The sequence below is a fragment of the Monomorium pharaonis genome, chromosome 7 (genome assembly GCF_013373865.1).
Source record: "Monomorium pharaonis isolate MP-MQ-018 chromosome 7, ASM1337386v2, whole genome shotgun sequence".
Lineage (NCBI taxonomy): Eukaryota > Metazoa > Arthropoda > Insecta > Hymenoptera > Formicidae > Monomorium > Monomorium pharaonis.
In genome coordinates this window covers 11,551,077-11,567,590 of record NC_050473.1, presented here as the reverse complement: position 1 = coordinate 11,567,590, position 16,514 = coordinate 11,551,077, and the positions used below count along the sequence as shown (strand labels likewise).

Sequence of the window (16,514 nt, the reverse complement as noted above, 5' to 3'; positions counted from 1 at the left end):
CAATCCAAATGCATATGTGTTGATTATTGTAGTGTTTAATTATTGACGTAACGTTACAGATCACAGATAGCGTTGACATGATTCACTTTCGATATTACGCGGATATTTTGGAAATATGTGATAGATATACATAAGATATATCATAGGATATTTTACGGACGTTTTGAGTATATTAGATATAATCTCAGTACATTCAGTAGGAGTTGCGAAGTTCAGTCGCTATATTCTAAGTTTATCTTGAGTATATATCAAAATGACCTACTGTAGGCCTATTCTGTAACTCGTTAAGAGGTATCGGTTTCGTTATACTGTCGTTGCGCAGCTTTTTTACCATATAAAATATCTGCGTAACAACTGTATAACGATACCGATACCTCTTAACGAGTTACAGAATCGCACTGCTGAGACGTTATGTTTTACGTTTATTCGGTTTTACGATCAGAATACTTTTCGTATGAGAGTATAATATTCCCTGATATTCGGAGCTGTCTGAGTTTTCGTCATCTTTCGGTGCTGTATGGGTTTTTTTTTTTACATTTTTATTACATGTGCACCAACCAATATATTCTGCTATTGAAATTAATAAACCTAATGCTGCACCTACAGAACCAAATAAAAGTGTTCCTACTCCTGTTGCACCTAAAGATTGTAAAGTTGCAAACAAACTACCTGCTGCAACTGAACCAATTGACGATTGCCAAGAGGCTGCAACCGAACCTCCAATAACTCCAGAAGACCCAAAACCAAGTATAGGTAGTAAATATGCGCCAAATATTCCTCCTATAATTGGGGTGCCTATAAACATAATTCTCAATTTCCTGAGATTTGCTTCGTTTGTTAACGGTTTTTTACAATTTCTACATTCTTCGAAAAACATTTTTACTAATTAATTATTCTTTTATTAGTCCGGAAGGACACGCACGGAGATACAATTAGGTATAAGCGATGTCCGCGCTCGCAAACAATGTCGTACACGTAGTATATCCAATCGACTCAATATAATTCTATTCTACCGACAAGTAATAAACGGCCTGTTTTTATATAAAGCGACTTAGATAATGCGGTTTTAATTCCGCTAGCCTACAGATCCGAGAGGAAAGTCATAATCTTATAACCTAACAACCGCCACGTAACATCAATTTTCAGAGAAGTACGTTATTAATTGTGACGGACTTCTTCCACGATATATATAAATAAGAATACTTAAATGAACGCTTATGACTGCCTCAGTTCCACGTTGGCTCTCTCGCCTGTTCCCTGGCTGCGCCGTCGGACTTTATGGTTTTCACCTTCGTTGATCACCGACGTCGAGATCGTCGAAGCAATTCTTGCAGGGTTCCTACGATCGGCTTATCCCGACTTCCAAACCCAGGGCAGGAGACGATGGTTACACAGATTTCCCCTTGATCGTCCAGCAGTGCGATTCTGTAACTCGTTAAGAGGTATCGGTATCGTTATACTGTCGTTGCGCAGCTTTTTTACCATCTAAAATATCTGCGTAGCGTACCTCTAGCTAGTAATATTGTCGTTAAGAAGTTAGAAAATAGGCCTTTGTTTCGCAAATGATCGGTAAAACGATGTTCACTTAAATAGACGGTCAAATGCGAAAAGCTTTTCGCCGATCCGAGTCCGACTGAGTCCGACGATCGCCCAGGAACGAAAGAGAAAAAAACTCCGCCCGTTGTTCCGAACAGTGGTGCGTGATCGTGCGATTTCTCGCGCACGCGCAGTTACTCACCACGCATGGAGCTGATCACATGACCATTCAGTCAGGCTCGTATATACGGGCAATTTTAATGGCACTTCTATAGTTAATTATTTTTTTATAATCATTTTATTTTATTATTTTTTTTTGTAAAAATTACTTGTTTTAGAATACTGTCTAAAAATTTTACAAAAAAATATGGCAATGGTACAACATATATATATATATATAAATTTAAAAAAAATTTTTTTAAGTACCTTCCACTGATTTCATTGATTCGAAAAAATTTGGTGTTGTAGAATACTGTCCCAACATTCTACAAGAAAAATATGGCGATTGTACCAAAAGCATATCATATTTTTAAAAAATAAAAAAGAATACTTTATTTTTTACGGGTACCTGCTACCCACTATATTGCTTTAAAAAAAATACGTCTTGTAGAAAACTGTTCCAAGATTCTACAAAAAAATTTTTGTAATTGTACCAGGATATCGGGACTAAAAAAAATCAAGAACATAATTTTTTTATCAAGGTTTCTGTCATCAAAAAACCTTCCAGAATTTTTCACAAATGTGCTTCAATGATATCTATAACATTAAAATTTCATTAAATTTGGTTAAGCCAATTAAAAAATATAAATTATTTTTGGAATTTATATTTTTATTATTTACACCAAAACGGTTCAATAAAAAGGGCTAATATTTGGCTAAATTGTAAGTGACACTGATAGCAATCAAAGTAAGAAAAAGATGAGCATGATCCATGCGGGGGCAGATTGCCCTCTTTTTATCCGGCTATGGCCTTTGTAAAATATTTATAAATATTTATGATTATATTTTGTGCTATTGACAAAACGGAACGATTTCGAAGCGCTGCGCAACAGTAATGCAGTCTAGCATTCTATTCGCATTTCGGAACGCACCCTCTGTAAGTACAATTATGCAAAAAGCGAAATTCAAATGTGTATGTATTTCATGAGAATCTCGAGCATCTCGTTTTGCATGGAAAGTCGCAAACCTATGTGATGCAGAGAATGATGCTTCGCATGTACACATACACACACACACACACACACACACACACACACACACACACACAAGAGGAAAGGAGGGCCCCCCCTCTCCCCTCGTTTTTGATTGAATTTTTTGTCATGTTACTTTCTAGGAGAAAAATAGGGAAAACATTTAAATAACAGATATAATTAAAACATTTTGTTTTTCTTAATAATAGTTTTCTTCAGGTAATCATTACATTAAAATTCTTTATACATTTCTAAATAATTGTAACAGATATTTTATATAAATTTATATAAATTAAATTATTACTGTACATATAATTATAACTGAATTATAATTATTCCATTCATTTTATAGGAATTAATACATACTGGCGTTTGTTTCATCTTCAGAGAATTTTACATTTATAATTATACACTTTGCAAATAATGTTGAAAATGAATGTTTGAAATAAAAAATTTTGTGATCACATGGAATGTTCATTATTCAGGAATTCTATTGCTCTGTAACAAAATAACATATATTTAATTTACAAATAGTAATATAAATTATTTATATTATATTTCTGCATAACAACATGCAAGACGTTACTTGATAATAATAAAAAATACTTAATAAAATAATTAATTTGAGTTTAATTAATGTGTGAGCTGTATTCGGATTATCATCCAAGTGTCAAATATTAAACGACATATATTGAAGGATAAAATAATATATAGAGACATTTGGGTGATATTTCTGAGCACAGCTAAAAGCTTCGATTTTATTTTCAATATTTTTGACCTACCCATTCTCGAGCCATAACTAACACTGTTACATTATCTAACTTTGGCCCAATCAATGGATTCATCTGCGCCATGTAGCAACATAGCCAGCTATAAACAAATTTCATTTAGGTATTAGTTACAAATATGTGATTTGAAACACCAAGCTGTTATAAAAATAGTATGCTTACAATAACCAACATGTAAAGCCCGTTAATACCAATAGAACCTGCAGTATCCTGAAATAAAACACATGTCAATATTAGTTCAAGTTTGATCATGTAAATATAAAATTATTTGAGTAAATATTAACTTGTATCTTGAAAATATCTTTGTTTATCGAAGTTTTCATATGACATTAGGAATCGCACTATCTTGTTTTGGCCAAATTATAAAAGTGATAGGGCTACGATATTGTAAGAAAAACTTTATTCTTATAAATAATACTTGCTGTTTCGAGAAATCTATGTATAAGTGTGAATTGCAACAGGATGAGAATACGAAAGCTAACGAGAGCGTCTATTTACCCGCGGTTTGGTCCTTTCGGCACGAATAGTGGCAGGGCTACTCCTAGGAACAGCACGACGCCCCAGAGGATCGTGAAAGCTAATACGGGTAACGCGGACGCGCCCATTTCTCTTTCCCTATCTGATCACGGTCCTCGTTGAGAAATCGCGAGAAAAAAGAGTGCGGAGCCCAGAAACCGCAGTCGTGTACGAGCTATTTACAGATATCGGGAGGATCACATGAGAGATTCCTCGTACTATTCACGTGACACATCGATCTAACCGAAGAGCCTGCGAAGGTAGGCACGGTGCGGCGCGCTCATCGTCGTGAACAAGTCCGTTCAGTGCAAAGCTGATGAATGACATTTTCCCATTGAAAATTAATTTTTTTTTTTTTTTTTTTTTTTGGAGCGGGGGAAGATCTGTGTAGTATTTTTTTAGAAATTGTACTGATTTCTAATACAAATAATTTTTGATTATATTTATTAAATATTTACAATCTGACAATACAAAAAGCAGAACTTTTTTGTGTTGCTTCTTTTTCATATCTCTGATATTTTACAATTGACAATTAAACATTCATCGCGTGAAGTTGCTTCATTTCGGATGCACGTAATACAGCGTTGTATCTACATATATTCATATGTTATGACTGTTGACTGTTTGGAGATGCGGTGACATCAAAAAAACCAGCTGATTTGACAGCTTTCTTGTAGCTACCTATCATGACACACAAATATATCAAAAAATTCCTAATAAACATACACTTAGAAAGTGCATAAGAATTAACAAAAATTAAATCTGTTTGAGTTGCTTAAAATATCAAAAAAAATTTGCACTTGAAATAAGATTACTCTACATTCGGGCGTTGGCAAAATGAGAGAGAGATAGAGAGAGAGATAAAGCGAAAGCGAAGGTTTTAAGTGTAGAAAGTGCACAAGTTTCAAGCCTATTGTTGAAACGACCAACACAGTTCTGCGCTGAGAGTACGTTTCTATGTGGATTTACTGCGTTCCTTCGAAACGAGACGCGACATATAAATCATACTAAACACCGTGTGTTTTGATACAGTTGGTGATGGTGATAGGCAGTCGCATGTTGAGTGTATACAACGCGCAATTCTCGTTCTCTAGGGCGGAGAACAGCTGATAAGACCAATAACTGCGCGAGGGCAGCCAGCGCGTATTGCAAAACGTTTCCAGAAGAATTTATCATACTAACGTTGTTCGTTCAAGATGAAGAAAAAGGTAAATTCTTTTTTACATTACATAAATGCGCACGGAATTGCATTACTTTGTCTTGTTTGAGTTTTCTTTCTTACGGAATATGGTTCTTTGTCCCGCGAGGCAATTTTATGACTAATGTGCTCCACTTAGGTGTTGCTGATGGGCAAGAGCGGGTCTGGAAAGACTAGTATGCGCAGCATTATTTTTGCCAACTACATCGCCCGTGATACTCACCGTCTAGGAGCAACAAGTATAAGCTGCATTTTATATTATGCTAACTATTCACAGAAGGGAGATTAACGCAATGCAATTTATTACAGTTGACGTAGAACACTCCCATGTTCGTTTTCTTGGGAATTTGGTTTTAAACTTATGGGACTGCGGTGGGCAGGAAGCGTTCATGGAAAATTACTTTGCTTCACAGCGTGACAACATATTCAGAAATGTCGAGGTGTTGATTTATGTCTTTGATGTGGAGTCAAGGGAACTAGACAAGGATATGCATTATTATCAGAGCTGCTTGGAGGCAATACTGCAAAACAGTCCAGAGGCAAAGATATTTTGCCTGGTTCACAAAATGGATCTTGTGCAGGAGGACCAGCGTGATTACATATTCAGGGAAAGGGAGGAAGATTTGAAAAGACTGAGCTTGCCATTAGAGTGCACCTGCTTCCGAACTAGCATATGGGATGAAACGTTATACAGGCATGTATCAAGTTTCAACATCAAACCTAATTATGATTATTTCACGTCTAATTGATTTCTACTGAAAGTTTATTAAAATTTTAGAGATAAAATATACTGTTTTTTTATTTTTTTTTAGAAATATGAATATTTGTTTTAGAAACTTAAAAGTCTTTTCATACATTTTTTTAAGAAATAAAAAAGTGAATGTGAAATACTCAAAATTATGCCAATAAGATATCCTTTTTTACATTGTACTGAAAGGATAAAAGATAGAAATATTTTTTTATTGTAGGGCATGGTCATCCATAGTGTATATGCTGATTCCCAATGTGAAAGAACTTGAGCAGAGCTTGAACCAGTTTGCCAACATTATTGACGCGGATGAAGTTCTTTTGTTTGAAAGAGCAACCTTCCTAGTGATAAGTCATTGCCAGCGGCAGTTTCATAGAGACGTTCATCGTTTTGAGAAAGTTTCCAATATTATAAAGCAATTTAAACTGAGTTGCAGGTAAATAGCACAATATGAGTGCAGAAAAGTAACTGGCAACCCAAATAAAAACATTTCACCAATATTACATCAGGGCAGCAATCATGTAACTTTTTCCTTAGGGTGGAAACGTGAAAAGTAAAAAGTTTCATGTAACTATCTCTTTCTATTAGTGTTGAACAGAAAGAGACAGTAACTTGAAACTTCACTTTTCACGTTTCCACCTTAGGGGAAAAATTACATGATTGATACCCAGTATAAAAGTTGCCGTAATATTTCTGAAATTTTATATGGGGAAAACGAGATGCAACGTCTTATTGTATTATTACTTTGCAGCAAGTTAGCGGCACAATTTCAAAGTATGGAAGTTAGAAATACAAATTTCGCGGCTTTCATCGATATGTTTACCTCAAATACATACGTGATGGTCATCATGTCCGATCCAACTATACGTAAGTATTTGAAGTATGAAATTTGTACGTGTGCGCGTGTGTGTATGTGTAACACCTGTTAAAACATGTCTTTTTTTCAGCATCTGCGGCAACGTTAATCAACATACGCAACGCGAGAAAGCATTTCGAAAAGTTGGAGCGCGCCAGCCAGAGCTCGGCGTTGAGCAGATAGAAGTCGGCGCGACCCAGGCGCCTCGTCACCCGGGTCCATCCTGTTAATAACTGCTGAATTTCTGGGATCGTATCATGTTAGAGATAAAGCGCGATTGCGGGGATACGATTTGTTGACGAGATTGGGATCACAAAGTATACTTTAACGTACGGCTTTCGACATGTGTGAGCGTTTATGACAAAATACGTAATATATAATCGACGTGTCCGAAAGAGGCTGATGGTTATCGCTGTATTTCAGATATATTAGGACTATCGAATATGAATTCATTTCAAATATTTTGCGCAGATGCAATATGATCATATATTACATTTGCGATTTATCGATGTAAAATAGTTTCCGTGCTCATGATTATCTTGTTTCATTTCTACCTATTATGGACTTTCGGAATGGATTCCGATTAGAATTATTCATTTATTCACTAGATTTTTATTTGCGTTTTGTAGGCAAGTAATTCCGATCAGAATTTATTTTGAACAATTCCATAATACATAATCTGGAATCATTTTTATTTACGATTCAAGGAAACATGTCGCAATAACATCCAACGAATGTTAATTATAAATAAATCATTGCAACCATACGTCTTTTTTTCCTATATCTGTATACATCACAAATAACAGTGTAAGACTGCACGTCTACTAGAGAGCCACTATTTTCTTGAGAATGATCGACGTTAATAGAAGTTTCTCATGAAGATAGTCGATACATGACCGCGCTCTCTTTTAATATTATGTGTTCACTATAATTTTATTACCAAAGGTTTCTCTCGACTACGAAAAAAAAAGTTTTCAAGCGGACGTGCAGCCTACATTGCACCGGAGTAAAATGTTAATTTAGTAAGACAGGATTGTATGGTGTATTTGTATGTTTAAACCTTTAAAAACGACGCAAGGTTCGCATACATGATGTAACAAAACTATGTTGTATTTTTTAAATGTGCGAATAAATTACAACCGCAAGTAGACGTCTCTTCTACGTCGAATGAATATTAAAAATTACACCACTGATAAACACTTCTAATGAGACAACTAATGCTGAAAGTAAAATAAATTTAACATTAGAAACCAGTTGGCTTTCAAATTTTTATTATTATAGATTTTAAGTATACTTCTTGAAAACTCCTTTTTTACTTTCCAATGGTATGAAATTAAAAATAAACTTGTTCTACCATAGATGAAAGAAAAATTAAATTTCCCGCCATCGATTTGCTAAATGGCGGAAATGTGTGCTGTCATTGTTCCTCACATTCGGAAAACAAGTTTCTTGACGGTCTTGTTACAGTTATTGCTCGAATGCCGCGATGGACAGGATACTTAAGGGAATCATGAAGTACAGAAAGTGCCACCGGGAAGGAATGGTGAAGCAATTCCAACAAGTCAGAGATCATCCCGAGGTACATTCGCACAATAACAAAAATTTCGCTTGATAATTTTTTTTTTAATGCGTGGGTGCACAGGTACTCTCGCGCTGTCACGCCGTAGCCACGTGTGTTTTGTTGATACTCGAAGCAAGTGGTGGCGGATCATCTGTTATAAATAAACTCGTTTCATTTATTTTCATTTTTCTGACACGCGATTGTTAATACAATTATAAGATTATTTGTTTTAAGTGCAGTGACCTTACAACGAATTATGATCTTGAGATCACGCCATCGATTGACTAAAATTATTGTATTCAATGATGGCGGAACATTTACTTATTGACGCTAGGGAAACATGTATTACATTTTATCAAGAGATTCAATCGTTACTTATCTTATGATGTTACATGTATGCTCACGGCTTTTACCGATCGAATTACTCTATTGATAATATCGTAGACCAACTGGAACATCTTATCGATTGCGCTAGATTCTGCCAGAAGATTAATTGTTTTTATTACCGACGTAAATTAAGATATCAAAGACAGAGTATTTACCGACCATGTTATTCATGTTAAAAAAGTGTGTGTAATTGCTATAATTTTTATATATAAATTTAAAAAAAATATATATATAGAATGCATATAGAAAATTTAATTTAAATATACTTATACATTATTGCTCTTAAAAATATGAAAATATTCAAAAATCTAAGAAGGATATACCTTAATTCGTATTTCATAAAAACTAATAAAATCGGATGTGTACGTTATACTCAAGTAGCATGTTGGTTCACATGTTTTACATATGTTTTTGCTACTTGTGCATCTCAAAAGTGACCTCTTTTTTACGTGACAATTCACACTCAAGGATCATTTTTCGATGCACAACAGAAAATATTGTATGCAATATATGCTGATCGGCTATTGTCCACTCGTGCGAGTGAATGCATTCGCCTTCGGCTCGTGTATCTATACTTTCCGCACTTACGGGCAATAGCCGACTCACCGCACTCGTTACACAATATACTATTCCTAAACGTATTTAATGTTTTACAACCGTTTAGGAAATGTCATAGTTGGAAAAAACATTAAAAAGACGTCATTTCAATAGTAAAAATAATATTCGAAATAAATTCAAATAATAATCGGAAATTTTAGAAAATTCTGCTAATTTTAATGGATTTTTAAATTACAATTTATTAATTTTTAATGAATTGATTAATTTTTTAGTTGGAAGTAAATTCATGAATCAATTTTCCAAAAGTATTGGAGTTTGTTTATATGTTGGCTCATTTCAAGATGCTACTTGGATGCCAAAATAATTCTTAAATAAAGATCTTTGTCCAAGTACATAGTTATACATCACAGTTTTGTTCAAGCAGCTAGTTTCTAATTTAATGCCCATTGTTCCTCCTGTCACAGCCGAAGGCAGTGTTCTTTACCTGCATGGACTCCCGGATGATTCCGACTAGATTTACGGAAACAAACGTCGGAGATATGTTTGTCGGTACGATACGATTTATTACAGTACCATTGTGGCGATCACACGTAAATTTTCTTTTTGAATGAGTCTTTAATTTTTCTAATTTTCAAAGTACATTTTCTTCTTTTTTTTTAATACAATGCTTTTTTACAACATCAAGGGTTCTCTGACAAGACGTATTTATTCAGTGCAATCATGTTAATATATAATTCTCTCAGTTTCAACTTATTTTTTCATTCATATTTAATGCATTTTTATTTTTATTTATCAAAAATAAGTTTAAACCGAGAGAATTATATATTAAAATTGGTATCTCCTTTCTAATCTTTTTTACTTTTATGTGAAAAATCTATAATATTTTATATTTTTTATATAATTGTAATAAAATTATTCTAAGAAATATTACATTTTCTTAGCATAACGATATCTGCAAGGATTTATATACTTTTTGGAATGCTTAATTCATTATACCTATATATATATATGTAGTTTCCGGATCGCTCTCGACTTATCCGTGAAAATTTAATCAAGACTTGAGGGTTGTGGAAGCAATGAAGCCGCTCGGACAGAAAATTTATCTTTTCAGTCCGAAACCCCGGCAATGTCGTTCCGCACACGAAGCACTTCGTGGACGAGCTAACTATGTGTGAAGCGGCGGCGTTGGAGCTCGGATGCGTGGTGAACGACATTAGGCACATTATAGTTTGCGGCCACAGCGATTGCAAGGCGATGAACCTGCTCTACGCCTTACGGGACGAGGAGTACGCGTCTCAAGTGCGTTTTTCTTTTGCGCATTTCCCGATTAAAAATTCTGCGTGACCGAACGCGGACTCTTCTTTTTCTCTCTCTCTCTCTCTCTCGCTCTCATAAACGCGCGATTATCTACTAATTCCGAATTTTAGACGAACAGGAGGATATCGCCGTTGAGAGCGTGGCTGTGCGCGCACGCGAGCAGCAGCCTCGCGAAGTTTCAGCATCTCGAGATCACCGGTTTCCGCGAGCCAATCCTCTTCCAGGCGGAGACGCCGTTGCGAAAATTTGTCGCCTACATCGATCCGGAGGACAAGTTCGCGATCGAAGACAAACTGTCGCAAGTCAGTACACGACACATCGGGCAGCGAGGATACCTGGTCCTGGTCTGTCTCGTTATACTCGGGCGCTTGTCTTGTTGCAGATCAACACGTTGCAGCAGCTCCAGAATATCGCGTCGTACGGGTTCCTGAAGAAGCGTCTGGAGAGGCACGACTTGCACATCCACGCGTTATGGTTCGATATTTACACCGGCGATATCTATTACTTTAGCCGCGCCAACAAGAGATTCGTGGAGATAAATGAAACGACGGAGCCGCTCTTGCTTAAAGAGATTAAGAAATATTATTCATAGAAGCTCCGTTAGTTTTTAGGTAATTGCTTATTTATAATCCAACGCTTACATTTACATTGCCAAAGACGTATAAGTTAAAGTGCTTAAAACAATTATATATATATATTTTTATATAACTAACTTTGAAAGGCTGAAGCTTCATATTTGTGAGAGACTCGTTAATGACAATAAATTGAATGCTCGTTTATCATTGTGCAGAACGAACACTATATGTTGCGCTTTGTATGTTGAACTTCAGATACCGTTCAAGTTTACAGGGTTAAACACACATTATACACAATTTTGTATTTATTTTTTCATAAAAATAATATAATATATGCGTGTATATATTGATGGATAATTATTGTGACAAAATAAAAAGATATTCGCGTTGTGAAATAACGTCAACTTATTCCCTTGTTCCTTGCTCGCAATCTTCTGATATTCTCGCTCTTTCGGCTCGATTAAATCGAGAAAAGAATCAAAGCCTCAACCCGACAGCAAAAGAGCCACCGATTGATGGACGGACGGTTCCGAACGAACTAGAGCATGCCAGTTCTGAAAGAGAAAGCAAAACAACGAAAGAAGTCGCAGAAATCAGAGCCGCGAAGCGTTCGGATCCTCCTCTTGACGAGTGCAAAATGTAAATTTATATAACAAATATCGCCATTGTACAATCTGATTTTTCAGAGAAAGTTCTAAATAAGTGCGATATAAAATTCTAATGACTTTTTATGCAAGATTGAATCTGAATTGACATTTGATTTTTTTCGTTAAATTAAATGCTTATAAAACACTTCAAGCTTAATATTGTAATATTTTTTATTGATTCTACATTTTTAATAGTACTGAGAGACACAAGTCGACATTTAAACTCGATATTGCAAGTTTACATACATATTTTCATAAGAGATTTTTTTTTAATGCCATGCAAAATATGGATTTAAAAGAAGCCTACGTCGTATTCTGAATATGCCAAATATATTTCTTTCTCCTTTCCTTTTTGTTTCATAAAGTCGACAGAATCCCAAAATTAGTAGTCTAAAGTTGACATTTTTTACGACATCAATTAATTTTTGCGCTTATCTCTGTTCGCCGTAAGAGAAGCGGTGAGATGATCCAGTTACCGTAAAACGCGTGCGTGGACGCGAGATCGCGAGTCCGTGCGCGAGTTCTTGCGGCACCCGGCTACGTAAGCACGCGTGAAAAACGGTGCGCGCGTAGTTCGCACTTTTCCGTCCGCCACGTAGTAAAAGTGAAGAGAATCCCCGCAGACTTCTCCAAGACACAGAATCGTCCATGCAGTTACGCCGGTAAGAAGTATACGTCGCGATAGAAGAAAGAGAAGAATTAGAACCTTTCGGAAAGATATAAATTCATACGATTTCTACAACGACCAGCAGTACGAAACGTGAATTGTCCAAGAACTCAATGGCGGAGTCACTGGGGTTATTACCAAGTACCGTGACAAGTGCCGTTTAAGTCAGCACATTCAAATAGACCCACGACGCTTCATACAATGGATCTGTGATTTAAATGCCGGCTTCTGGCTTCGTTTCATGTGCCTATCAATCGTTAGAGGCTAAAGATTTTCCAATATTTCAAATGCCTTACGATACCACAAAGTGGCGTTGGCGTAACAATTAAAGTAAAAAGAATGGCGTTATTCTTCTTACTTGAATTGCTGTTTATGCCAACCACTCTGAACAGTATTGCCGGCACGACTTTGATTTCAACCGTAAAAGGACCAAAATGTGCCTCAAAAGAAGCGTTTCTTAAAAAATTAATATTATTAAGATTATCTTTTTGAGTTCCAATAGCAAAGTGTCGGAAAATTTTTTCATATTATATACGCTAATGTACACTGTATAACATATTTGTATAAAACTAATTCTAGTTTATCTTTTTCATCTGTTTAATTCACACTTTTATCCCGGCGCTTATCGAGCGGTTCTCTTCGCTAAAAATTATCATATTTTATTGACAAAACGGATAACAGAACAGGATAGGAGAACGATGTCAGGATTTTGTACGATCTCTTTTTTTTTTTTTTACGTGTTACACTCGTCCGAGAAAAAGAGTGCGCGCGGCCAGTGGTGCGTGCCGAAGCATAACGCGCGCTCCGCAGCCGCCACACGGTGGCATTACCACTTCGTTACGCTCGTATCTTTCCGAAACTTTATGCCGGTGTCGTGGCGCGTTATTCCGTCCTGGCGATGGAAAACGGTCGGACGTGCGGTAATTAACGAACGGCGCGGTTGCACTCACGTAATTAATTAGCGGGCTGAATACTTCGGTAGGTCGTTTAATGTCCGTCCCGAGTTACGTGAAAGGTGCACACGCAGAGACGATGTGCGTGTAATAGGCGCGATAAGTAGCGTCGGACAATCCGTTTTTTCTTTTTTTTGGGGGGGATTTTTGCGCACTCGATGCAAAAGTAGACTAAAGCTACGTGAAAGCGATTTTGACCTGTATATACGCTTGTAAAAAAAAAAATCCAACTGCTCCTCGTTTAAGATGCAGCACAGATAAATATTTACGTGCCGATTACATAATTCTTCGATTCGAGCCGATTAAACATTTGAGCGTTTTCGCCGCGAGTCTTTTTGGTAAAAGATTACTTTCCGGCGACAGAATCGAAAGAGCCGAATGCATGCGCGTCGCTAAGATCTTAAGGTACGGTTCTTCCGGGTCCATCGCCGCGAAATTCTCACGTGCCGCGCGTTCGTTTTCACGTTGGAGTGAGTAAAAGTGAGCTCCGCGCAAAAACAGCAGCTTGTTACGCATGCATACGCGATGCGTGCGTGCACACATCTTCGCGAATGACAAGGAGAGCGCGATCACGCCTTCAACAAAATCACGAAGCCGAATGACTTACGTTCTTGCATGTTTCTCATTTTGTCCGTTTTCGCCTCTTAAGGTTGTCTTGGCTCTGCAATCGGCTAAACGTTATTGAAATTTTAAAGCTGCGGGCCTCTTAGATTTATTCTTCCTTTTCGAATTAAAAAAAAAATTTGAATGTCCGAATTTTGGTTCCGAAACCAAAGCTGCAAAGTGATGAATAATTTTGCAATTTTAGTTATAAATCTTTAAACTAATAAGAGAATCATATTCAAATTTTATACAAATTTTATTCATACTGTAATTGTAGGACAAACTGTAAAATTTGTAAATTTTTGGTAATTTGAAACTTTGTAACACTTTAAAATGTAACACATACGCTCTTAATTAATTTCCGATCGCAAGAGCGAAGAAGTGCGACCTCCGAACATAATCTCGAGTAAAATCTGGCTTTCACTTTTGGCCAGATATCACGCGACGAATTATTTTTCATCTTGGTTAATCGTTCATAAAAATTTCACTGGGCAATAAGCGCGCGTGTAGTCTTCTAAGTGAAAGGATACACATTTGTATACATAAAATATACGTACACACGCACGCACACGTATGCATGTAGCTACTTTAATTTTTGAGACGTTAAATAGATACTCTTTCGGATTAAATTTCCGCTAACTGTCCGCATAAAATTAACAAGATCCAGTGACTCTGCAGTTTAATCCGCTGGCTAGCTTCCGACGTTTTCGGTCGTGTTTTCAGGCCGAATTTAGGTCGAGGAAGTCACGAACGCGGTACGTTTGACACGATTTCCTCTGTTCGTCGGTCGAATGTCAAGGTGTAGGTCCTGACATACAGGTCCCGCGTACGTGCGCGGCCCCGCTGCCTGTAAATATCCGAAATCCCAAGTGAGACAGTTAGAGTGTCGTAACACCGTAACTGTATAAATTCTGGCGCAACGCACGACGAGGCGATCCTCTCGAGCCCGTCATTACGAGAGTATCTTTCATTTTATCTCTATCATTATTCTCTTGATGAAGAGACAGAGATTTCCGGTATTTGCTTTCATTCCTAACACCGAGTCACTTTAGTTTGTTACAATTTCGCAATCATCCTTTGATTCTGAAAGAATTTTGAAGAGTGCCAATATAATCTTGATATAATTAAACTTGATTTTTTTGGAGATTATCTGTGCTCAGTGATGACGATATTGTTATTTAAGTCACGCGTGTCACGTATAAAAAATAATATAAAGAACGTATAAGTGTGCCGATTTATAATTATAAATATCAGAAAATTAAATTATATTATAAATGGGAACATTACAAAAAGGCGTAACGTCCTTAAACCAATTCTCGGGATTTCACAATTTTGTCCAAATCCTCTGAAGTTGCATGGATTAAGCGCGTTGGCAAAAATCGTTATGCTGTGGAACTCATTGGGCAACTCCGTTCAGCGCGGTGTGTCGAATGTCCCCCAATGATACCGCGCATTTTTGCACGGTGTTCGCAGAACGTAACGGCGACGGGCGGTCGTAATTATAAAATGTCGCAAAAGAGTACAATGAACTCGCGAAGCAGTTGCTGCTGCATTGTATGTTTCCGCCAAAAGCCAGACGAGTTCTTATAAAACGATTCTGCTACGCATTTTTATTATATGTATATTCAATAATGTTTTAACCATCTACAATTGAAGAGGCGTACGTGTCACATCTCTTAAAGCCTAATTAGAAATATAAAAATGTTACAGATTGTTCGATTATTTGAATATCGGGATAAAATTTGAGCACGGTTCACGTTTTGTTGGTTTAAAAGTTATTTAATATTTTATTTGCCCTTGATTTTTATGTAAAATCGTGTTTTCTACGTTTTTTTGTAAATTTTATGAAGTAGCATTAAGAATCATGTGACAATTAATTATAATTTAATTAAAGATTGTTCTATTATTTGAATATCTGGATAAAATTTGCGCACGGTTCACGTATGTTTGTTTAAAAGTTATTTAATATTTTATTTGCCCTTGATTTTTATGTAAAATTGCGTTTTCTAATTTTTTTGCAAATTTTATGAAGTAGCATTAAGAATCATGCGACAATTAATTATAATTTAATCAAAGTTTTCACATATAATTATAAAACTCTAACATTTATCAAAATTTGTTTAGATTTACTTATAGTTATTGAAAAATTATTTATCTAAGACTGCAATAAAACATTACGCACTTTGCTTTAGCCCAGTACTTCAGCTTTCTTTATCAAAGTCTTGCCAAAGATAATTACATAAAACCATTTCCGAATTGCTAATAAATAACAAGTTAAAAATCATTTTATTACAAGTTTTTAACTTTTAAGTTTTTATAAAACTACAAATTTTTTAAGGAAATTTAAAATTATCTGTTTAACGTTCTTATTGCGCGCGTTTGTATAGATGTATAGGTGAGTAAACGTATACGCG

General features: G+C 36.0%; 4 protein-coding genes across 5 annotated transcripts; 2 read left to right on the top strand and 2 right to left on the bottom strand.

Moving 5' to 3' along the window:
- Positions 1-228: 228 nt before the first annotated feature.
- LOC118646494 (interferon alpha-inducible protein 27-like protein 2B) lies at positions 229-1,741 on the bottom strand. The gene is made up of 3 exons (XM_036289506.1): positions 1,508-1,741; positions 414-1,425; positions 229-288 (listed from the first exon to the last, which is right to left on the bottom strand). The coding sequence occupies exons 2-3, from the start codon at positions 875-877 to the stop codon at positions 285-287; spliced, it is 468 nt and encodes a 155-aa protein (XP_036145399.1). The 5' UTR covers positions 878-1,425; positions 1,508-1,741; the 3' UTR covers positions 229-284.
- Positions 1,742-2,982: 1,241 nt separating this feature from the next.
- Positions 2,983-4,280, bottom strand: LOC105835540 (V-type proton ATPase subunit e 2). The gene is made up of 4 exons (XM_012678932.3): positions 4,013-4,280; positions 3,677-3,724; positions 3,509-3,596; positions 2,983-3,224 (listed from the first exon to the last, which is right to left on the bottom strand). Exons 1-4 carry the CDS (start codon positions 4,117-4,119, stop codon positions 3,204-3,206), a joined length of 264 nt encoding a protein of 87 aa, XP_012534386.1. The 5' UTR covers positions 4,120-4,280; the 3' UTR covers positions 2,983-3,203.
- Positions 4,281-4,456: 176 nt separating this feature from the next.
- Positions 4,457-7,982, top strand: LOC105835546 (ras-related GTP-binding protein A). Of its 2 annotated transcripts, XM_012678945.3 has the most exons (7): positions 4,457-4,977; positions 5,063-5,238; positions 5,368-5,467; positions 5,538-5,922; positions 6,197-6,412; positions 6,728-6,843; positions 6,924-7,982. In XM_012678945.3, the coding sequence occupies exons 2-7, from the start codon at positions 5,227-5,229 to the stop codon at positions 7,013-7,015; spliced, it is 921 nt and encodes a 306-aa protein (XP_012534399.1). In that variant the 5' UTR covers positions 4,457-4,977; positions 5,063-5,226; the 3' UTR covers positions 7,016-7,982. The 2 variants fall into 2 exon arrangements, with proteins under 2 accessions (XP_012534399.1, XP_012534400.1); XM_012678946.3 differs by having other exon boundaries at positions 4,457-5,238.
- Positions 7,983-8,197: 215 nt separating this feature from the next.
- LOC105835547 (beta carbonic anhydrase 1) lies at positions 8,198-11,625 on the top strand. Its single transcript, XM_012678947.3, has 5 exons — positions 8,198-8,411; positions 9,803-9,887; positions 10,450-10,637; positions 10,766-10,957; positions 11,038-11,625. The coding sequence occupies exons 1-5, from the start codon at positions 8,319-8,321 to the stop codon at positions 11,245-11,247; spliced, it is 768 nt and encodes a 255-aa protein (XP_012534401.1). The 5' UTR covers positions 8,198-8,318; the 3' UTR covers positions 11,248-11,625.
- The last annotated feature ends 4,889 nt before the right edge of the window (positions 11,626-16,514 follow it).